The following is a 25,540-nucleotide window of genomic DNA, read 5'->3' as shown; positions in this document are numbered from 1 at the left end:
TCAAACAAGAGGCCATGCCTTCAGACCTCTTCCACAACAGAGCAGCCAGCATGCTTTTGAAGACAATTATCATCTTGAGCTATGACCCATGCATGCTCCCTATCCTCCTCAAAAACAATCTGCCAGAGTTTAAATGAAAATATCAATCAAAAGCTTGAAGTGGTAAAGCCTAAGCTTACAGGAGCTGTGTGATTTCCATGCTCTCTCTCTTAGACTTTGTACTCCTTCCACACTCAAGCTTCAGCAATTAAGATTAGCTGTGTAAAAACATTTCAAAACACAGACACTGCCTCCAAGATTGATCGTTGTCTTTTTACAGCACTGTTCAAAGTCCAGAGCAATGCATTTAGAAAACCACACCCAGCATTCTCAGTACAAAACAGGCCAGGCATCAAGCATCTAAAATTTCTGAGAGAGGGCTCACCAAATCAAGAATTTTCTACATGCTGGTATATGATCTATGCAAGAAACAAATAAACCAGAAGTATGAAGCTTTATGGGTTATTTCTAGTAACACATAATTGCCCACATAATATACCCTGCTTTTACCTCCACGGGAACTCATGCACGAGCCCAGAGGGATTGTTCAGCTCGGAGTAATTGCAATAAATGGTTCAATAGCCTTTACTTCCTCCTGCAGTGCTTTCAAGGCCTCTGTTTGGTAGGAGATTAACTGGTACCAAAAAAAGGCAAATTTAAAAGTCACTGCCATTTGGCATAAATCTGATCTCAGTGTTCCTTTTCATAGTGTAATTATATCTAAATGGAAGTGGGAGGGAACCCATGGATGCATTTCACATCCAGAAATCACATCCAGAAATCTCCCTCTCCTCTGAGGTCTGTTTCCAGTGACACAATTTAGGAAGTACTGCCTCCCACTTTCAAAAATCCCTAGAATAACCTAGGAAGGGAACCTGTCCTCTCAGAGAACAGAACTCCAGCTTCACATGCTGCTGCAGGACTGCTGGGCTGGCAGCCTGCAGGCAATTCTGTCCCTTCACAAAACAACTTGTCTGGCTTCAGGTTTTGTTTGTTTTGCATAGGGTAAACCAAATTTAGCTCTTTGTTGCTGTTACTTAGCACAACTTCTGTATTTTCTTTCTGCTAAACACAGGCAGACATCTCACTGATACGAATTCTGCCTGCAGCTTACCACTCGACACAAAAATACCTGAATTCAGGGAGAGCCGCATGAATGAAACTTAACTCTGTTTTTAACACTGTGAACCTCATTTCAGCAAGCGAGAAACCAGAAACACAAGGACAACTTAGCTCTAGAAAGCAAGTGATTGCCCAGGCACATAGCAAACAGGATCTGCAGGAGCTGTTCAAACAGTCTTCCAGGAAAAAGGGAACAGCAAGTGAAATGGAAATGCAGAGACTGTCACTGCAGCAGGTAAACATCTGTGTGCCTAAAGGGAAGTGCTTGAACACCATTTTCTCCAGAAGGATGAGAGTAGCCAGAGCCCTGCAAAGAGACCAAGCTGTACCTTCTACCCTGGCCACAGCCACCAGCATGAGGATGTGACATGGAAAATATGGGAACATTCCAGGGTTAAGGTGACCAGAACAATAGCTGACAGCTGAACTCGTATGAGATCACATTCACAGAATCCTACAGTACCTCCAGGTGGATGGACCCATAAGAGCCTGGCTGTATTTATCTAGGACCAGCATTAATCTCTCAGGTTATATTTTTTCCATAGTCTGCTGTATAAACACCCAACAGGCACCTACATGCTTTTGCCAAGGTGCAAACACAGATCAGAGTCACTAAAAAGTGATTTTAAATCCTAGTTTCCTGGAACAAAGTCTCAAAATATTTTTAAAGGTGGTGGTGGTCCTGTTTCAGGGTTTCAAACAACAACTAGTGGAATACAAGCATAGACATGCCAGAACCAGTAAGGTCTCAACTGTTTTTAAAAAGCAAACCTAAATCATAAATGCCTTCAAAACCTTTTAAGACAGAGGAAGCCACAGTAATTTAAAGCAATATCTTACAAGAGATTGGTATGACCAAACACAAATCACAAGCCCATTTGCTGGATGCAGGGAATGGTAAGCTTTCTTCTCTAGCCTTTAGTCACCTTAATATAAAAACTGGCATTATAACAAAGAAATCACAGATACAGAAGCACCAGTGCTACACTCCTGCCATCCTGTTTGTTAGAACAAAAGGAAAACTACTATTTTTTTTTAATACCACAAACTGCACCTTATTTCACACCAGAAGCAAGCCTATCAGGAAAAATCTGAACTATACAGCCCTTCCTTGTCAAAGCCTTGAATTTGTAGCAAAACTTCAATTTTTCTTTTAAAATGACCACAGGAAAATTTTTTATTATCATGAACAGGCCTGCAGCTCTCCATTCACATACCTGATAATACAAACAGAGCTCACATGAAGTTACAGAGCTCTCTGACATCTGGAAGGAGTCTAAATCCTGTTCACAGGAAAATTCATCCCTATTACTGGTGTTAAAAGCTACATTTAAGCTTTCTGTCCATACATACAGGAGCAAAATTTGTCTTTGAATCAGTTTTTCCTCCTATGTTACTAGTTTTCCACGTAACCTTAAAACTAAGTCATGCATTAAATAATTCATGTTTATTTTTAAAATGCACATCAGCAGCATGCACAATTGAAGGAACTGGAAAGACCACGTACTCTTCTTGAAGCCTTTGGATGGGGGATGAGGCTGAAATCCTCCTGCTGGAAGCCCATAGCTGCTCATTCGCTGCACAAGGATGGCTACATTGCCGGATTTCTCCCTCCTGAGTGGCACAGCATCATCCTTGGGCTCTACATCCTTCTTAACTTCCTGAAACAAGAGATTTAAAGACTCAGAGGCCACTTAAATCACCCAAGAGGTCAGTGGTTTTAAACAGGTGCACCTTAGACTGACACATTTCAGGTACTTACCCTTTGAGGTATAACAACATATTATACTCAAAAATCATGGCCTTCATCCTACAACTAAACATACCCAAGACTGTAATAAATTTGACCTTTCCATACAATTGTGCTAGTAAACAGGCAATGCACCGAGAAAATTCAGAAAAAGGGGCAGTATTTTAACCATCTACTCTAAATCTCAGAAAAGGAGCTTTGAATCCAGAAGTCTCATATTACAACTTTTATGAAACAGCTCATATTTGAAAACATTTTTAAGAATATAAATATTACTTGAATGACAGACCATTGGGTAGGGTACTAAAATATTTTCATACATAAATCTGTATTAGGTGATCATCTCTGCCCCAGAAAGCTCCAAGGTGTTTACAGACAAGAGATGCAATTGCACTGCTGAAAGACGTGAGCAGAAAAGAAAGTGAGCTCCAAGAAACAGAGTGGAAGCAAGTGAGGGGGAAGATCTAAGAGGAAAATAAAAGAGATACCATTTTTCTGGTTAATGTCTCCCGCTCTTCTGATCTTTCTAAATTAGAATGGTAGCACTGAAATTGATTGTGCCAAACAAGACTGAAAAGCCTATAAACATGAAAGCACCAGTTCTTGACAAAAAGGCCAAGCAGCAACAGTCACTCTACTGCATCAGCTCATTTAATGGGATTCCACTGGAGACCAGATATTCTGAAAGAAGGAAATCATCACTTTGCACAAGAACAAACCCATTAAGTCGGATCAATGGCTCATCTCTTGCAGAACACAGCTTCCAGCAGCCAAAATCCCAGATGCGCTTTAGAGCTCCTGCAGCTCAGATCCTCCCATGTTCCCAGAGCACCCATAAGGGTTCCATCAGGGAGATGGATCACCTCCCCTCCCTCCTGTGCCTGCAGCTGGAGCTGTTGAATCCCTTTCCTAACCCATGGTCCTGTCTGCTCCACAGCACCCCTGGGGATGCAAACACCCATAAATACTTGCAGCTTTTTGTGATCCACTTCACAACAATTCTTGTATCCACCATCAGTAGCCACTGGTTAACAACTCCAGGAGTTATTGCAGCTGTAGCTGCAGTAAAATATTTAATACTTGAAAACAGAATTGGCAAGGCATATATATACACTTATTCTTGTCATGTGAACTCTTGAACATGAGCTTCAAGACAACAAAGCCCATACACTGATAAAATGCCAAAAATATGAGAAACATATTCCCCAGGACCTGTCTGTCTGGTGCTTTTTGGACTATTACAGCCCAGCTTTCTTACTTGTAGCTGTCCAGCTGGAAAACTCAGCAGGTCTGAACACCCACTGATGCTTTCAAACGTACTATGAACCTCAAGTTAAACGGACCAAAGCATCTTTCAATTTCTCAAAAGAACAGAGCAAGACTAGAGACAGCAGGATTTTTCCTCCCACTCATCTACATTACATAAAAAAGGCTTTTTAGAAAACAGTCGAGAGTTGTTCCTGCTGTTACTCTCCTTCCTCCACAGTGACTTCTGCCCTGGAGATCTTAGCTCTGCTGAGATCCATGCCATCTTCCAAGTTCAAAAAAACCCAAAACAAACGAAAAACTAACTCCTCTTGAATAGCACAGTATCCTGCCTACCTCCCATTTGAGTAGGCATTTCACATTTCAAAGATTTTGTCATTCTCAGGCCTACAGCTGGTTTTTGGCCCATTACTTAGAAGTCTGATAAAACCATAAGCAATTAAATTTGGCTACAGCTGAAAAGTTTGTCATCTCCAAAACGCCTTTCTAGCTGCCTTGCGGACAAGGCCATTCTGCTCATCTTAAAAACATACTGGTACTTGAAAATCTGCCTAGAGTGCTTCTGCCTGCCCCTGGACCTTTAATTTTTTTTACTTTTTGCTATGCAATTTATACAGGCTCTGAAATCTTCAAGCTGCACCAGGAACTAGTACTTCCCCAGGTTTCTCAATTTTAACACTTTCCAGTGAGGAGTCAGCTCCAGGCTCCTTCCCGAGGTCAGCACTTTGCAAAAGACTTCAGAAGCAGCTGCTTCAATTGCTTTGTAAAAAGCACAGAGATGCAAAAAAGAAGTGAGCAAGCTGGGCAAGCTCCACACAGGCAGTTCGGTCAAAACATGACTTTTTTTTTTTAATTTATTTATTAGATGAAAAAAGAACAAAAACCAACACACACACACCACTCCAAATGCTAGAAAATATTATGAGATAAGCACCACCTTATCAGTAATTTGAATTAAACAGACAATATGCTTTTAAGTCCAGCATCAAAGGCAGGAAAATAATGGATAGGTTATAAATAAAAGGAAATGATTTCAGACAAAAGCAGTGCCAACTACAAAAGACCAAAGACCCAAAACCAAAAAGAGGAATGCTTGAGCAACTTTCTTGCCAGGCTTGAGTGTCCACCTGAAGTAGTGACAGGTAGAAAATACTGTGGGTCTAACACAAGAGAATGGCAAATTTTAGCAGGAAGTACAGTGTAATTATATAAAAAAATAGGATCAAAAATAATTCTGTGTATAGTCATTACACACAGAAAATCTTGTTGCCTGATTCAAAGGCTGAAGATTTACTGATGAAGAATTTCCTCAGCAGACATCAAAAACAATCAGACAGTGGGAGAGCCCGGCAACACCAGGTACTCTCTGTACCTTCCTACCACAGCCAGGATAGGAAAGCTGGGAACACTTCAATACACAATTAAGAGAAATCAGCCTAATCCAAGACACACAAAGCAAAGAGGATGTAAGGAGAAGTTCAAGGTGACTGTGATAAAAACAGGAGCAGAGACTGCAAATGTGCCAGATTTACAAGGAGCAGACGTGAGTATGGGACTGGTACCAGCCAGGTTTGAATCAGAGTCGACTGTGACGTTTTACTTTGTGTATCAGAAAACAGCACTGGAGCATCACATGGAGCTGTCTGCAGCAAGGACAGAAGAAACAACCACACAAGAGAGTTCTGCCACAGCAGCCAGGCATAAATCTAGTTTTGACAAAGAACTACAGAAGGTGTCAGTAAGCAATACCTAAATGGGCCAGGAACTGTTTTTTCATATTTAACCCTCTACCCTTTGTAACATTCTTGTAAAGCGAGAACATTTTTTTGTTCTCATTGTTAGAGAAGAACTGCATCATTAATTATCCTTCCTTGGGGCATAATAAACCATATTAAAATTAAACCAAACTGAAACAAATTCAGGAATCCCTGGTCTCCACACCTGCATGTGGTCGACTACACCACAACCCTGTAGTTCACATCAGTCTTCTAACAGCAGGGAAGTGCTCCGAGATTCATTTTCAAAAGCACACATCAGGATCCTCTGACATACACACCCATCACCCCGCCAGCATCTTCATCCTGGGTATCATCCTTATGACTCCTTTCACAAAGGAAGTAATTTCTACAAAAAGATCTCTCGAAACTGACAGTTATTGATGCAAACATTAATTCATGCCATATTAATAACATTTAATATGAGTTTGCAATTCTTACATCTCTTCCAAACAGCTTGCTTGAACTTCAGTGTTGGAAAATGACACTGCCTACAGGTCCCACAATACCCAACCTGAACATGCCCAAGACTCCTGTCCATGGGTTTCACAAGGCAGTTTTCTTGCTTTGTTTTTGGTGGGGTTTTAAGTCAGCCTTGTTTACACAAATTATCAGAGAGTCTGTGTTGTGACAATACCAACAAAAAGCTCCAGGACGCTTCATCTTGTTCTGAGGTGTGGCCAATGCCAGCAAAACCAAAATGGAAATATGACATTAACTGCAGCTGGAAATTTTAATATTTTTATTCTGCCAGTTCATTGCAGTTCAAGGCTTGTCAGTGTTTCCATGAGCAGCGCAGATTTTATGCATTTATGACTTGGCAGTACAAGGTCAATACAGACTGTCTCTTGGCATGAAACACACTCCACTGGGAAGCAACCACCCACTTGCTCTGTTGTGAACTACAGCAGTAGTCATAAAGGTTTGAAGTTTTCATAATCTTCACTAAATATGTATTTCACAACACTTACAAACTCACTGCAGCCTGATAGGCAAAAAACAAGTATATAAATTTAACTAGCCAAACAAAAAAAAGTGCTTTTTGCTTTAATTGCATCTGTCACAGTTTAATAATCCCTCAAGAAAATGTGTATGTTTACAAATAAAAATCTCAAAATCTTCTAAGTGCAGCAATATGTGATGCAAGAACTATTCTTTATATGCAGGCAGAAATGCAACACATGTAAATGCATGCACAGCCTCTCGATGCGGTTACAACAAGCGGGCACTCCTGACCTACTTCCGAGGCGAGCAGGAGCAGCCTCCCCTCCAGCACTGCCCGCCCACCACGGCTCCAGCGGGGACAGCTGGATCCTCCCCGCTTCCCTCGCCAGAAGCCAAGAGCTCTCAAATCAGGCAGGCAGTGGAGATGCAGAAAGCAGGTCAGAGCGTCTGAAAGGCCAAGACTTAAAAATACAAAGTCTATTCCTGAATTATAGGGCACAGAGAAGTTCATTATCCAGCAAATCTAAATCCTTAGCTAGATTCTTCAAGCATAAATATTAAGGCATCAGCTGCCATCTCCTCCTATATATGCCATTATACAAGGAACAATCATCTTTAGACTTCTTATATTAATTCCACTGTAACATCACTTTGTGCAAAAATGATGTGCATTACTCTTAGTGGCTGAGTACATTTTAAAGGAAGATCTCAAGCAGCAGATAATGGCCTCAGTCTCTAAAGGGGCTGAGATAAAGAATTACACAAATGTATGTCTGAGCCTACACATACAATTATCTCATCTCTTTTCTTCTCCATCAGAATAGCAATGAAGAACCCATGGACTGACAAATTAAGCCCATGACTCACATTTTACTGAGTAGAAAATAAGTAACTCAGAATTGAACCTGTCATTTTAGGGGAGAGGGAGGGATTGGAAGCAGGCAATAATTCTGTTTATACAAGTTCACAGCCTGTAAAATCCCATTCCTGAAAAAGCCACATAGAACTGTGACTGTACATAAATATATATCACAATCTGTACAGCTGCCTAGAGAGGAGAGATTGTCATCTGTAACCTGTTCAAGAGCAATGAAACCTCAGTTCCTGGAGCACAAAAATCTTCACATAACTAATTATTTAGGCACCACATTTCCAGTTTTAGTAACGGCAACAGACAAGCAGGCACAGGGCAGCCTTAAGAGCTCCAGTCACTTAAACCTTAGATATCCCACATCCTTTCATTTTGCCTGTGTCTCTTCCTTGAGTAGAAAACATGACTTCTCATCCTCAATGCCGGTGCCCAGAGGCAAAATATTTAATAAAGGCAACAAAAGAAAGATGAGTAATGTGCAGCTATTCCTACCTGTCTCATTACTTTACCTGAGCTAAAGGGAAACATAAGAAAATCCATGGACCAAAACAGCTGAGAAGCTGCTGAGCTCCTTCCCTGGAGCATTCAGGAGATCAGACCAGGTTCCAGCTCCCAGGAGAAGAGCTCAGCTGGGAGAGGTGAGAGGCTGCCCCTGACCCTCCAGAGAATTAAACATTATTCTTGAAAATAGAAACAAATCACCTAAAGATGAAAACAGCTACCATCTGAACAACAGACAAGATGGATAACCTTTTTTTTTTTTTGCAGGACAACTTACCTCCTGGAGAGTGTAACAGGTGTCATGGATTTATTTTTGGGGGCTTAATTTATGGTTGAAGTAGGGAATATTTAACAGTGAATCATTGGGTTTAAGTGCTGACCCTCCATCACACTGAACCAACAGAGGCAGCATCACTCCCTGCCTTTGTCTCTTCACAGTCTGACTTGTTGCTTTCTATTAAACCACACCCACATCACATAACACATCTTAACAAATTACCAATATTTTTACATGTGTTATAATCTATGCTAAATATAGATCTTTTAATCACACTGTCTCCTTCTGTGGGAGGAAAACAATCATCAATCAGGCAAGCCATCACTTCTTTCTCACAATATGCAACATGTGGAGTAAGTGGGATCTCCAGGAAGCATAAAAAATTAAGTGAATTGCTGCAGGTTTACAGAGTAAAACCTGAGTCATCGAATAATTGTGATACTTGAAGGTCAAGAGCAGAGAAAAAGCTGAACTTTCTACATAAAGAACACTCTATAGAGGTAATGTAGAAGTAGGCTCAAAGTTTCAGATTTTGATACAGATTATAAAAATACATGCATATAGTTTTTATATATACGAATAATTCAATTTTTTCATGGAGAATTGTATATGTAAAAACTTTGCACCAAGCAACTGTCAAAACAGAATCTGACATGAAGTCTTGTTAATATTGGCAAAATACAAAAGAGACCTCAAACAAAACCTGAAAGCCCAGATGCAGGAAAGCTCAGCAGTCAGCTCACCAGGTCTACCAACAGCAGAGCAAGGAATCCTAAATTAACAGGAGTAACTAGAGGAAGCACAGATCATTACATCAATGTTTCCCAACCATTTAATTAAGAAAAGAGTTCATTTTAAAATACTTCTGAAAAGAATACCTTAAGAATATTTTATGGTGTTGTCATGTTCATAGCCAGATAAAAGCGTTTTAAAATGCTGATTGCGTTTCTTCTCTGTTATATTTGCTAATACATATATATGAAAATTTAATTCTATTTCTTGCAATTGTTTTATAGAATAACAGTTAATGTCCTCTCAACCATCAGCCACAAAATAGTGCTTCAGATCAATGAAAGCAAGAATCACACGTGGCAGAAGGCAAGACAGAGTTCCAGCTCCCACAGCACACATTTTATCCGCTTCCCCCCCACGGGAAGGCAGGAAGACATTTCTTTCCCTTCTCCCAGTTAACTGCCTCTACTGCTGGTCCAGAGAAATATGGGATCCAGTAACCACTACAGGTTCGCTTTGATGCTCAACTCAGAACATTCCCTGTTCCTCCTCACCATCACCTGTCTTTCTGCCTCCACTCTGTGGCACCCAGCTTTCTTCTGCCCTGCATCCTTTTTCCAAGGCATCATCTCTTTGCATTCCCTATAAAACCTTCAGCATTTCATTCATGGCCACAAGTTAAAACACCGACACATTCACATCCCTCCACAAGTCTTGCCCAGGGCACAAAATTAAATGCTTAAGAGATTGTCAAATAAGGGCTAAAAATATAAATCTGTAGTCTCAGTGGATATTAGAAAAGGTTTAAAGATTAGACATTACCAGAGATTCATACATTAACTAACAGTTTTAACTGAAAATGCATCTTGCTTTCTACTCCTGTTTTGAAAGCATCTATGTAACATGCTTATCACCATCAGTTTCTAAGAATTCAAAAGCTTATTACAAGTCCAGAGCTAATGAATTCACATACATACACCAAAATATATTTTTACAAAGTGAAGAGCATTAAAAAAGCTGGTTAAACCTAGAAAATACTTACCACAATAAACTTTCAGATCAGCTCATAATATTGAATAAAGCCAGTGTTCAAGGAACACATACATTTGAAATTCAATACTGAAAGAACTACAGTAGAGAACACCTAACTTCCCTCTCCAAAAAGATGAGCCGCCAAACAAAAAATTCACGATTGGTGCAAATATTAAGAGATGACAGGACAGAGATGAGCTACCCTTGTGCAGCTTTAAGCTTCAAGTTCATACTTAGATTACTTCGTTCCACCTCATAAAAAGCAAAAGAATCAATTTATCATTAACTGTGTTCGGTGTATACACACATAGATTTAAGAGACATATGGCAAAGGACTACAATTACATGGCTGGAATGTGCAGCCAGAGCCTCCTGGGATGTAACAAACATTACAGCAAACAGTACCTGGATAACTGACTTCTTTGGTCTTATTACATATGCTAATTCCAGAGTGCATATTTATAGCTGCATTTTAAGACTTCTGTACACAGGGAAAGTCTAAACTTAAAAGTCATGTTCCTGCACAAGCCCACTCAGTCTCTGCTGCCTGAGCAATACTTTGTGCAGTTTACTCAGTGATGGTTGCAAACACCTCCTGATGAAGCACACCCTGTTTGCAGCCTCCAGGCAGGGAATGGTTGCCTTGCTCCTCTTCTTGGAGAGAAAGCTATAAAATTACATGTGAATGAAGTGTAACAACTAAATAAGGATGGACAAAGGAGCAGACTGCTTCACGTGATTACATGAATAAGGACACGTATAAACCTGCTGCTCATTCCACACAAACCATCATGCTCAATCAGAGCAGCTCTGGGAGTATCCAGGAGTGTGCCGTTACCACAGAGCAACATCATAAGCTGATATGGCATTTAGGAAAGCAAGAGGCACAGGTACAAGCAACAAACCTGGATAACTCAAATCAGAGGGAATGATTAGCATATTAAGCAGTATTCACACAGGTCATTAATCACATTAATCACGCTTTATCCTTCTGTCCTTCAGAACAGCACCTTAAGTTCCCTAAAGTTCCATATCAGTGCTGCCACTGAGCCAAAACTTAGAAGCTTTTTCCATTTCTCTCATGCTCTTCACAACACAGTATCAACATATATATATTCCATATTTGAAAAGATACTAAATATTACAAGAATCACCAGTGTTTTCCCTATTCTGTGTTCACATTCAGCCACTGAAGACTTCACAACACCACAGATTTTTATTCTTACATATTCATACATAAAACAATAGTTTGTGAATGCAAAGTGAAATCTTTTTCTCAGGTGATTTTTTTTCAACATCTTAAAGTACATGTCATCTTGGACAAGGAAAGGGGCACATAATTTCAACAAATTTCCTGCAGTTAAATAGCTCACTTTTGAGGAAAGCATCTGTGACACTTCAGATCTAGCAGTCCATCAAGATAAATATTTCAAATAGTCAATTCACTTGCACGCTCTTTCTTACTAAACAAGACACTTATACTACCTTGGAATATGAAAAAATTCACACATCCCTAACCAACACCAACAAAGGAAATTCCTGTGTGGATGTGGTGACAGCTGAAAAGACAACCTGACACACAGGTGCCCACAAATGGCTCTGTGGGCAGAGCTGGGTCAGCAACAGCAGCTCTACCGTGCTAAATCAAACACACCTCCAGACTTCCCCTCTTCATGACAGAGACAGTCACATCACAAAGGGACTTCACAGGGTTGGGACCCAACTGGTCTGAACCCAGGCAGTCAATCCAGTGATTCAACTGGAAAAATCACAGGAGTGGGAATAAATTATGGTGAGCTCTGAAAGACAGCGAAAATGCTGACATATCTGTGCCACTCGTTATATCTGTCAATATTTTCAGCTGATTTAATTTTCTTTACTGTTGTTTTTAGAAACAATAGTTTCCACATCCTAAGCAAGGCTCATCCAAGCCAATTACCAACATTCCAGTTGGAAAAAAACTGTTTCCTTGTTTATTCCAGCCAAAACAGTTGGATAGCAGAGACTTGTCTCTCACCCCACAAGCACAGGAATCATTATCACCATTCTCACAAATCCCAGGCATGTGCCAATGGATGGGATTAGCAGGTGCAGCTCAGGCAAACCCACAAGGTACCCCCTGAAATGACACTCTCCTCCAGTGGCCCTATTTCCCCTAAAAGCCTGAAGAAAAATCAGCAGGAACAATGGGTTGACATCACATGTACTGGCAACAGGTGTTAAAGTACCAGGCTGGGTGCTCAGCTTCACTCCTTGCCAGAAGACAAAGAGCCCAGCAATTCTCTCATATACTCAGCACTGAAACTGAAATTACTTAATATGGCTTTCAATCTTGCATGTAATCTTTGTTTCTGAGAAACAAGAACTGCCAGCTCTGAAGCAAACATCACCTTCTTACCAGCAGGGCTGCCTACTCTGCCTGGGAAGCACTGCTGCTCTGAGCACTCTGTCACCTCCCTGCACAACCCACTGCTAGTGGTGACAGTTTCTTCAAAACAATAATAAAGCAAAGAAAAAGGCTGTATAAACTGAAATTGTAATTTGACCAACAGGATTGATAAATTGCTGTGTATCTTGCTTTCTCCAAGCCTTACTTGGATGCAAAGATTTTGGACAGAATACTTTAAGGAGCACACGCCAACATTTTGGAAATAGGTATTTTATTCTAGACCTTAAATACATCCTATTTATTTCAAACTAAATATGGCTTAACCTATACCCATTGCTGAAGAAGTTTAATTATTCATCTGCTTTTTTAACTGATGTTACTACACTCTTTAATCATGCCCAGATTAGAACTAACCTAGAAGAGTCTGTCTTGTCTGCGATCCCTCCCAGCTCCATGAGTCCTGTTTAAAGTTCTGGGTGAGGTAAATTTTTAAAAAGGAATTAAGGAAGATGCTATGCTTGGAGGAGCTTTCAGACAAAACTCTCACTGGCTCAGAGCACACTTGTATTTAACAGCATCCCAACAGTGGTAATACAGGACAGAGGCAGCAAACACAGGCTTAAGAAGGTAGGTCAGCTGTGCTACTCTAAAGTGTTCATCTAGGGGTGATGAAAAGGGAAGAAAAGAGGCTTGGGCTGTGTTTTGTTTCCACAAACACACAGACCAGGAAGTTGAATATAAAGAATTAACTAAAAACAAATCATCCTTTTAGAAAGGAACTCTTTCTGCAAGCAAATTGGCTGTCTGCAATCTCCAAGCATCTCCCTATACTACAGAAGGGGACAGGAGCTAAACAAACCCCAAGTAATTTTATTACACAAACAATTCTAAGACCAAGAATTTACACCATATACTAAGTAAACTCTCAAAATCATATTGCAAGCATTATTTTTAAATTCATGCTGTCTCCAATCACTACCCCGAAACACAAAGTCTGTTTACAACATTTGATGTTAAGAACATATGGAAAATAAAACAAGCTTACCACTTCCAAGGACATATTTGCTCGAACACGCCCAGTGTTACAGATTTTTTTTATTTAGGGGGAGGAAGAAAAATGTCACAGTGAGCAAAGTTCACGTGTTAACCTGGAGAGGATCCAGGCTCGGTGCTAGAGCAGCAGCAGCTGCTCACACCTGTGCAGGCAGGAGGCTGCCCCTGCACCAGCTCCAAGGCTGAGGGGCTGCATGGCCCAAACTCGCTCAGAGCAGTGCCCTGCTCGCTCACCAGAACGTCCCCAGAGCCTGCTGGCAAACTTCTCTGCCTTAACTGACGAGAGCTACTGATTAATCTATGCACTGCTCCTCCCTCATCCGAGTTACTGCCGTGAGCTTATGATCAAACTGGTTTTACTACCATGTAAAGCCTATTACTCACAATACAACTATTTACAAAACTAAGATAGCAATAAATGAAATAAAACAAGGAACTTCAGTTCTTAAAAAAAACTTCTCAGCTATGTAGCGACAAAAACCTTAAGAAAATAAGCAGAAGGGTGAATACGAAATCATCACTTTCAGTTATCAACACAACAGGTGTCTGGAGAGTGAATAGAACTACTCAAAACAAATCAACAAAAACGAATCTTAGTCCATCTTGTCAAAGTAAATACAAAAAAGGAGTTAAGACTCATTGGGCCAGAGAAAAGAGGGAGGTCTGGGGAATTTCCTGAAGGAGAGGAGGCATGGACTCTTAATCTTTACTTTCAGAGAACTGAAAGTAAAGTCTATATAAAGTCTAGAAGCAAACAGGTAAAACCCAACCCAAAATCAAAAAGTCTTCCACATTCCACACACATTAATATCTCAAAAAACCTCACACATTCCATCTAACGGCATTACTACACTTCTCTAAATCACAAATGTGTGCACATTTTTCACCATGATGGATTTTAGAAAGGAAAAGCTGCTCTCAAAGAAAACAATAAAAGTCTGCTAGGTTCCATTGCTAAATCCTTTCAGGAATTTATGAAGTTGTTTATTTTAAATTGCCCATACAGGAAGAAGCAGATAAATGGAAGTAACAATGTCAGAAACAAGAACTCGATTTCAACCCCACTCAAAGAGGATATGCACACAGTTTAACCAGGAATTTCAGACTAGGTTTTGTTAATAACACTGGAAACGTGTGCACTCCAAAACCCAGCTCTGCAATACAGGCAGAACATCTTTAAGAAGCTGCAGCACTGAAAAGTGAATTCAAGGAAATGAGCTTCATAAGTAGGCAGTGTAATTTTTTGCTTGCACTTTTTTTTTTAACCTGCTTGTATTCAACTGTACATTTACCACCATCTCCTGATTTTAGGACTGCTTTGGACATCCCCCAAACAGAGTTCACAGCAAACTTTTACAACACCTCCCACTCCCCACCCCACACGGTGGCACTGAACAGTAGTATCTGAGGAGGTTTCAGAAACTTTATGAGGTTCCCTTTAACTGAGACTACCAGTTCTCTTTCTTTTAAAGCAAAATGATGCAAGTCAGCACCAAGAGCTGCACCTTTTAGGACAGACCATCTCAGACTGCTCATTAACCCAGCAAGTGATGGGTTCACAGAAAACATCCTGGTCCCAGCTGGCACCAGGAACCAGACATCACCAAGCTCGGGTCATTCTCCAGGATCTCCCTAGCAATATGGAAAAGGCTTGGGTAGAAGCCATTAAAACCCAACCAAAAAGTTACCAAATGATGTTATAAGGTACCAAGCATCAGCATTACATCAGTATCCACAAGAAGCTTCCATCAATTCCCTTCTCCACAGGAGTGCTTCAAAGTCACATAGTGCTTAGCACACCCACACTGTACAACAAATTAACCCAATTAAAAATACAGTCTCAGCTTCCTCTGCTGTACTTCTGACAGCAAAGATCCAACTACTAACACTGCATGAAAAAAGCCTACCACCACAATTTTAAATTATTTTGCATATTTAGGAGACTTGAGAAATAAAAGGAAGACATAATCAAAAATCTATTTCCTGCTTTAACAACCCAAAATGAAGCTGACAGCACTTAGTCATACTTCAGACAGAAAAGATGCATTTGTCAAAGCAGGAGAAGTGACATAAAATGGCAGTAAATCCTATGTATGGGCAGAGCCCAGAAGGAGGGAACAGAAGGGGACTGATCTGCTTTAGCAGTGAGGATACAGTCTGAATCTGGGGCATCCAACATATTCAGACAGCATGCAGCAATAATCCTCCTGTCCACATTTTGCTTGTCCCTCTAACAGGTAAGAAGCAGCCTTGCACTGCCCAGCAGCCAAGGACAGTTTGCAGCTGGCACCAAGGCAAAAAGCTCTTTTCCTGCCCTCACACAGGATGAAGAGACAAACTAACAAAATTAGCCAAAACCAACTAGCTTGAATTAGAAACTTCCTCCCAATTCTCTACCAGTTGATGAAAATCAAAGGCTTTTATTTATTAAAAAAAAAAATCTTCTCTAATAGCATCTAACATTTTAAAAAGAAAACATGTTTGTCTTTATCCAGTTTAATCTGTCATATTTATTATATTTTTAAATTTTACACATGAAGGCAAATCTAGTGGATAATACGTGCACTTTCAGCTTCAAATTTTAATCTTCTCCAGATCAGCACAAATTAAAATTTACTATCAATGGAGAGGCTATATCCTGGCCACAGTACAATTCTTAACAAACCAGTGTGTGTATATATATATGTTACCAATAAGCCACAAATTTAACCACATAATGCATTCAGGCCAGATCCTCGTTTAATGCATGAAATTACACTCATAACAGGAGAGTAAGATGATCCTTTCAGGAAGTGATAAATATTTAAGTAGAGCCCCAGAATTTTACAACCAAACATGTAAAACTTGGTGCAACCCTTAGTACTGCCCACAGCAATTTGTGCTCTCTGGTCACATTTCTGTCCTCTTTCAGACTCTTGTGCTCTTTCCCTTTCATGTGGGTCATGAGAAGTCAGCAATACTCATTTCTTGTCAGCATCCTCGCTGTTCTTACTACTCCCAATGGTGGTGGCTGCTCTCAGCAGCAAACAAAGAAATCCATCTCTCCAGGGACTTTCCTCATTCACAGGGCCAAAGTCCAGCCCTGCTTGAGCTCATTTCCACCCCCTCCAGCAGGCCACCCACACCTTGCAGGTGTTAACAGCACACCAGGCCAAGAAGGGGCATTTGAGTTTAGCTGCTGAGGCTTGGTACTTGCAGCAGTCTGGTCATAGAAATATCCCATAGATCCTGAAGCATGATCCAACAACCCACCTCAGCAGCAAATGAGCATGGTTTGAGAGGAGGCACAACAAACAAACAACAACACACCACCAAAACACTTTTCTGCAACAGCTTTCCCAGAAATAGTCTCTCAAGCTATCACTATCTGTAAATTAACTTTTACAAAGAAACTATAATTAAATTAACCATGAAGAAAACACACAACTTTCACGTCCCTAACAATTAATGCTTTCCCATGATCTCACCACTGCACAACAGCCTTCCAGCCTAAACATACCATCTTGAAGAAAAGTTCCCAAGATCAGCCTCATAACTGCACTCAGCTCCAGCACCAAAAAGGCAAGTTAACCCCTGTTGTCATGAAACAAAAGTGATCATTTTCTTCTACACAACTTCCCTTCTGCTTCTCCAAACCCCTCCACCTTCTAGAAAACTGACTGTCCTCTGTAATTCAGGACATCCGACCATGCCATGCACATATGAACAGCTGGAAAGTTAAATATACCTGCAGCTGAGATATCAGGATGGAAATAATTTTAAACTAAATTTATAAAAGCCACAGCTGCAGAAGGGCAAGAAAAGACCCAACAAGTATGGTAATTAACACAGAAACATGTCACATCTGACCCAGGACAAGTTGCTGACAAACAGAGCAGCAAAGAGCCAAGGCTGATGCTTTCTCTCTACACAGCACTTGAGAGCTAATTAAGAACATCAGCACAGTGATCATCAAACACCAACTGAGGTCAAATTACTATTTATACAGGACTCAAAACCCGAAAATTACTTCGAACTAAACTACCAACAACTTGAAAATGTTAGACAAGTGAAAAGCATTTGTACAAACTTTCCCTTGGTAGGAGACCCTCTCTGAGAACAACTGGATTGTTCCCATCAGTTTTAAAAGGAAAATCTTAAAACCCCTCACAGTAAATCAGAAAATAATAATTTCACTTTTTCAATTTTTCAGAAAAATTGTCAAATTTAAAGTAAGTGTAAAGAAGTGCTTATAGCACTGGACCAATATCCCCTTAGGTTTTTGCAACATGAAAGTATCACAGCAAGATACAATGGACAATTCTGGTTTGAAAGGAATTAATTTCACTTCAAAAGGGGCAGGAATACCTACATTCACTTGGACTATATGGAATTGTTACACCAAGGAGTTTGCAGGGTCACAAAAAAAGGCAGTGCCAGCAGCAGAGTCCAGGGTAAAACAGAATTGCCCCTTCAAATAAAGCAGCTTGATCCAGGCTGAAGAATCCACATCAGCACAGCCTGAGGATGCAGTTTTTCATTATAGATGAGCTGTGACCCCACTTTGCTAACTCTCTCATGGCTGGATGTCTTCTGCAGGGGTAGGTTTAGGGTTTTTTTATATTCTTGTTTTTTTAATCACTTCATCCCACTAAAGCAGATAACCATAGCTACAAACAATTTGGTTGAAGTCAGAGTGACACAGAACACATAATGCAAAGATACAGGCCAAAGTAAATGCTAAAGAACAGACAGCAGAAGTTAATTTTAAAAATCTTCAAAAGCATATTAAAAAAATATTAGCACCTTGAATGTCTTCCCATTAAAAAAATAAACCATCCTGTTACAAATACAACTTCTGTGTATTCCAACTATTTCAGTAACAGTGACCCAGCCACACCATCACAGTAAAATCAAGGCAATGCAGAAAACTCACCTTCACAAAATTGTCAGGGAACATGCCCCTTCTGCCATTTAACTCCCCTTCCAGCCATCCTTCTTCTTCCAGTTTTTTCACATTCCTGATGATTTCCCCAACTCGGATTGTTAACTCATCATCATGCACTGCATCATAGTCATATTCCACAATATAGTCCACTAAAAAGGAAAAAAAAAAAAAAATCAAACATGCACAATGAATACAACCCAGACTGGGAAATCCAAGCTTGAAAGCCATGCATGTTCAAAAGGTAAACCTAACAATGAACGCTAACAACAAGCATCTCCCTCACAGCAATGCTCATTTGTGAACTGTGACGTTCCCACGTATTTTTGAGAGGGAGAAACAATTGGATAGTCACCTATTAGAATAAAGTAAATTCAGGAAGAGGGCACCAGGTCATATTTTTGTGGAGGTGGGTAAGTTTTTGTTCAAGTCTAGTGGAAGGAATTGCTGGCAATGATTTTTTCCCCACCAAGTTCCAGCTGAAGATTTACCAATTATGAATCACTGCCCACAGGGCAAGTGCTTCTGACTCAGTGCCCATTTGGGGCCAAGGATCAGACACTGTGTGTATGGTACATACTTGCAATGCCTTGTTAATCCTCATACTTGAGCTTGCTACTATGTCTGCAAAAAACTAATTGCTGCACACACAGAATTTTTGCAGGTTTGATCCAAGAAATTCAATACAGCCAGAAGGTGTGTGATTGACAATATCATACAACTTAAATTGGAAATATGTAAAAAAGCACCCTCCTTCAGAGTCATTTGGTTTGTCTGAAGTAGAATAAGCAAGTGAGCTTTACTTTTGATACAATTAAGTTTACTCAGAGGAGCACAGCAGTGTATTCACACACATGTCCATCTGCTGCACAAGATCCATGAGAGTTGCTCACTGGCAGCTTAAGGCTTGTTTGGCAATAAAGACCCATTTGTTCATCAAGAAATTCTGTTCATGCCTGAAATTTCCACAAACCTGCAGCAATCAAGTTATCTTCCTTCTCACTCAAATTCAGTCAAATATCCAAGCACTGCCAAATGTTAAAACACTGTCCTCACTGAAACCTCTCTCTCCTCTGCAGATCACAATGCACAAGAGCACAAGTTTAAAAGACAGAAATCCTGAAAGGTTGCAGAAGTTTTTTTCCCAGGTTAGATTGTTTCATCAGTGTATAATAATACACAACAATTAATTTAAAAATGAAGTAATCAAATAGGAAGAAGCATTATTTCCTTGTAATTGAACTTAAGGCTGCATTAAACCAATGTGTAATTCTGATCTGTGGGCAGTTTTAATTACAAGGGCAGCTGCAGTGATTGCAATTAAGCCTTTATCCCTCTGCTGCCTATGGACAGCCAGAAAACCCTTAGTAAAACACCAATCTACATGATGGTGCCATGAATGCAAGAGATGCTTGAATGATATGTCAGGCAAACTATTTTCTGAATGCACCCTTTAACAAAGGAACCAGTAGACATCAACATGAAGACTTAATTTTGCCAGAGTTAATGTGAAGACTTTTGAAGACTTAATTTTTAAACTTTCTTCCTTTAACAAAAAACAATCATTTTCCTCCTTATGAACAGAAGTCATCACCAGAGTTATCTGCCTATGATATGCACCTGGAACTTCTAGCACATCTTTCTGTACTGTATATATGTATCTTTGCCAAATGTACTCTTTAAACTTGTTTCAAAGCATCATATTCCCCCACTACTGCCTGCAGCAAGCAGAGTAGTTCTGTCTTGCTTCTGCACACAATTGTCTCTTGAGTGGCTGACAAAATATTGCCAAACATACAGGAAAGTCTGGCAGTCACAAATCATAAAGACAACAAGATAAAGACATAAAGACACAAAACATAAAGACAACAAAAGCCATTCATCACCTAAGAGTCTGCAAATGAAAACATCACCTTCCAACCAATTCAACCCAGCCATTCTGGAAACCTATAAATGTAGAAAGATGTAAGAAATATCCATGTCACATATTTCTCTCATGATACAATGTTTTGAAGCACATTAGCAGATAGCATATCCTACAGAACAGCTTTACAAAGCTAAACATGGAAAATGGATCACAACAGAGTGTCAGTCATGACAAATGCCCACAGCAGTGACTTGAACTGCCAAACACCTGGTCCTTTTTCCACAGCAGCAGTAGATAATCACACCCACACTGTGTTAACATGAACCAATTCTATTGAAAGCTTATTTATTCCCTCGGGAGAACGTTCCTGTATTTGTGTTTGAAATGCACAGAACATTCATTTGGTCACCTTTCCAGACTACAAAACACTTACTTGGTCATGCCAACAACAAATAGATAACCTGAAAAACCTCCCAGTCATCATCCGCATGTCTTTATGTTCCAAAGACGAATAGCAGTAAACAATCATCAGCTTCTTACACATGAAATTGAGGTGATGAACTTCCTCCTGTATTTGTGAGTGATACCCAAAGCCACCCTTGCTGTCATGGATACATAGACAAAACAGGTATGAATTCTGTTGCCTTGTCTGTGGAAGTGGAAGGGACCATGGGGAATGTTAAAATAGTTTCATCCCATAGATTTTTTTCATATGATGGCAGAGGTTTAGCAAGGAGCTACACATCCCATGTCTTGCTACCATGTGGTCCTCAAGAACACTTACAAGTTTTGCTTTTCAATATCAGCAAGTAGCACTAGTTGAATCATCCGGGCGATGGGCAAGAAATTTCTGTACTGCCAAAACAGTCCAGATTAAATAAATCTCTGAAAAATACTAGAGTATTATATTCACCCAAGTAAAAACAGAGTCCATCAATGACAGAAAATGTTTTTAAGGAATCACAACTCCTTATAATAACACTAACTAGAAATTACATTCGTTTACTGATTATACTTCTTAATGCTTGTACTAGTTCTGAATGCTTCAGGTACTCACTTTTAAAAGTTTTACTCAAGAACAGATACACTGCAATCAGTCAGCAGTAAGGTGGATTCCAGCAGTATAAGCTGGTCAAAACTGTTTTTAAAAATTCTCAACTGGTAGAAGGTGCAGAACCCCTCAGCAACACAAGCTATCAAATCCCCCTATCTTATCTGCCCTCTGCTTTTTTACACTGCTTTCTCCTTTTCAAACCTCACTCAAATCAATTATCTGGAGCTTAAAGTCCATAACGATCAAGTCTCAAATGAAAAATAGTCTTAGGCTTAAGCAGGAACACTGTGAGGTTTACTGTGCTTTTCTAGCACATCCAGAAACACTAAAGTTCACCTGAGAGAGGCAGACAACTTTCTCCTGAGTTTTCACAGTATCTGCATACAAGGAAAGGCTGAAAGAGCTGGGAAAAGGCTCAGGGATATCTCATCAATCAGGGTGTGGAAAAGACCAAGCAGTGCCCAATGAAAACACAAGAGGCAGTGGGACAAAATGAAAACAAACAAATGCCACTTAAACATATATAAACACACTGTCATCTGATGACAGCTTTCCGACGTACTCAGAAAACCTTCCAGATGGTGTTTTTTGAAGGTTCTGACCTATTTTCAGGGGCAACTGACTGATTAAAGCAACAGAGCTACAAAAAAATTATTGACTGGATATACTTGGAGGAAGATGGCTCTGTGGGAGGGGTCTGCTCAGCTCTTGCTTTTTTAATAAGATGACAACTTCACTAACAAAACAAGAGTGAAACAATTAGGTTGGACATTAGTAAGAAATTCTTCATAAAAGGGTGAAAAGAGTGCTCATATATTGGAATGGCCAGCCCAGGGAAGTGTTTAAGGGAAGACTGAATGTGGCACTTCGTGGTCTGGATGGTGTTTGGTCATAGGTTGGATTCCATGATCTCAGAGGTCTTTTCCAACCTGGTTGATTCTGAGATAAAACACACCAAACCCATCAAAGCCAGTCAGCAGCAGCTACAGACTATGCTATTCCCCACAGCACAAAGTGTCCTACCTAACACCTCTGACAAAACAGCTCCCACTGTCAGCCAAGACAGCAACACTGCCTGCACCAGGCATTCAGCCACTGCTGGCACAGCTGGACTCCCCACTTGTCCAAACCTTACACAACCAGCTCTTCTGCCAACTACATCACAGTGCCAAGGCAGAGGCCAAGTCTCCCAAAAAGCATGGCCACATTATACCCATCTTCTCTGATTTTAAACAAAGGACGCCTTCAGCTACTCAGATACTTTCTGAAGTTGCCTATAAGAGGTAACTAAGTCCCTCTGGTAGCCCTAAAATAGAAACCAAAACACAAATCAAGGAAGAGTGGAAAATATATCAAAATTCTAGCATGCCCGTGTCTTCAACAGAAATAGGCACACATCCAGCAAAGAGCACAATTTCACATTCTTGGTACTTTGTTTAGGGTATTACAATGTTGTCAGAACCCAGTGACTTTTCTGTAGTAGACAAAAAAAAAGACAAACCAGATTTAAAATAAATTCCATTGAAAATACACTTTAATAGCTTATACATTTTTTTAAAAAGAGGGGAGAGGGATTCATCAGATGACTGAAATCCTTGTATATACTGGGAAGTCTTGCTGAAACTTGCTGCAGGCCTGGAGGGACAGAGTCCAATGTGAAGCAGCAAGAATTGCTGCAGTGCTCCATAAAGGTCTCTTCAGGAAGGTTTCAGGCCAGTTCAAAGTCATTTATTGGAACAACAACCCTGGAAAGTCGTGTGACCTCCAGAAGTACCTTGCCAGCAGAACTGCAGTTATGTTAGAAGCTGAGCTTTTACTTTTCCAATTTATCACAACAGACAGCTGCTAGATGTCTAAAACTTCATTAGTACTGTTATTTCCATTTGTACATTTATCATGTAAAACCAGCCAAGTTTAGTCTCTTATAAAACAAAGCCTAACAATTTTGTTATTATGTAGGAATAGAGTTACAAAGATATTTTATTTTATAGCAGACCAAGTTTAGGCTAAAGACAAAAAACCACAGAGGACACAATCTTACCCTTTTCACTACCATACTCTTCTTCACAACTCTTTCAAAATCAGGCGCCAAACTTAAGGAGAATGATCTTTCCAACTGCTTTCCCACAAAAATGCTTCTACCATTGATGAGCTATGGGAATTCCAGCTGGTTTAATACTAATACAGTAGTATATGTTCAGCCACTTAAGACAGACCTTAACACTGAAAAAGTAGCTCAGGTGTTTAAACGCTGAACAATGAAAACACTTCGGTAAGTGTTAAACATAAGATGTGATTATAAGAATGTTTTCTTTCCACTTCAATACCATATAATTTCCTGTCACCCAGACCTGACTCATTCATGACAACCCAGATGCTTAAATAGAAAGGCCTGACAGACTTCCCATTACCCTTAAAATTCTAGCTCCTGACCTCAAAACTGTGAGCTTTGTCTACAAAGCTCTCCTGTAAAGACACAGGCACAAGGTGGGCACCAGGGTTTGGGAACCAAAGAAAAATCCCTCCTGGCCAAGAGCTCCCACTGCTCTGCAGCCAGGCTTCCTCCAGGCTCTGCATCTGCTTCACACTCCTGATTACAAATGACCAGAATGACCTGTTCCCCAAAGATCCAAGTATTCCTTTGGGGTTCAGATGTAGGTTTGCTCTCCCTCAATCTGAGGAGGGGAGCGCCTCACATTTCCCACTATCAGGGAAACCACTCAGAGCACTGGTCTTGTGCAGAAGTCCTTCCCTTCACACCCCAATAACCATCCAAGTGAGAAACACCTGAGGGACTGAACCTTGAACAGATGGAAACATTCAGTATTTCCTACTTCCCTTCTCATGGTGCCCAATAAAGCTACATCACCAACAGAGAGCAGGAAAACCCATGGAGCTGTATTTCCAAGACAGCTTAACCCAAGGATGTTGTGATCCCCTGCTTTCTTCTGTGTGCATTCAGTGGTCCCTTCCCCTGCTCTCTACTTAAATTAGTAGTTATTTATAATACTGGGGAATCAGATAAAGAAAACAGTTCAAGAGAAAGCTTGTAGTGACAACTTTCTGTAAGTTTATCTCCTTAAGATGTCTCTCTGCAGGGTCAGACATAGGACTGCTTCAAACCCACTTTAGATCAACCTCTACATCCCTGTTACATCCCAGATCAGGAGCACCCTGCTCAGTGAAGCTCCAAACCACCCTCATTTGTGGTGGTTCAGTTCAGTGTGGAACAGTCTCACAAAGTAATCTGGAATTTTCACTAAAACTAAACCCAGGAACACACCTAATGCACGTTAATCTTTAACAGGCATTGTGTTCATGGGACAAGACTAAAACTACAATGATATAAAAATGTCCAAAACTTGAAATCTGAATATGGTCCCTCAAACAAGCAATTTCCCCCTACAGATCCACTCAACTTGCCCCTCACCACTTGCTGCTTTGCTCAAAGCCAATATCTGCCATGAAATCACATCCTAACATAACACATCATTGATTTAAGGCCACTGGATTCCTGTCAACTCTGATGGTAAGGATGCAGTTCCGTGCTATTAAGAAACTGAACAAGTGTCATTAGCTAATGGAGACCATACAGTCCACACATATTTAACTGTACAGTCACCAGTTTTGAGCCACACCACACAGAAGAGCAGACATTTCACTGGGCTGAGCTATGCAGAGCCATCACCTCACATTCCACGTGGAGGACTTACAAACAGTTGCATCACAAGGGCTACAGCAAGCACTAAGCATCACCAATGAGATGTTTTACCTTCACAGGAGCTCAGAAGGAGGTCGGGTGTCTCCTGTACAGCCCCTGGAGTGGCAGTGACACATGGCAGAGCCATTTCTACCTGCGCCTCCTCCCCAGGGAGCCACACCAGTTGTGCAGCTCCAGACCAGATAAACAGCTTTGTACCCAAAGCAGTCACACTTCCTCCTG

General features: G+C 40.4%; 1 protein-coding gene across 1 annotated transcript in view; it reads right to left on the bottom strand.

The window, feature by feature from the left end:
- CD2AP (CD2 associated protein) overlaps positions 1–25,540 on the bottom strand; it is a 76,712-nt gene that overhangs the window by 36,389 nt on the left and 14,783 nt on the right. Inside the window, exons 2-3 of the mRNA XM_066547148.1 lie at positions 18,668–18,828; positions 2,669–2,822 (exon numbers count right to left, since the gene is read on the bottom strand). Of these exons, the coding sequence (XP_066403245.1) occupies positions 2,669–2,822; positions 18,668–18,828 (315 nt within the window). The remainder of the gene's footprint in view (positions 1–2,668; positions 2,823–18,667; positions 18,829–25,540) is intronic.

The sequence above is a fragment of the Molothrus aeneus genome, chromosome 3, assembly GCF_037042795.1.
Source record: "Molothrus aeneus isolate 106 chromosome 3, BPBGC_Maene_1.0, whole genome shotgun sequence".
NCBI lineage: Eukaryota > Metazoa > Chordata > Aves > Passeriformes > Icteridae > Molothrus > Molothrus aeneus.
This window is presented reverse-complemented; position numbering and strand designations above follow the sequence as displayed.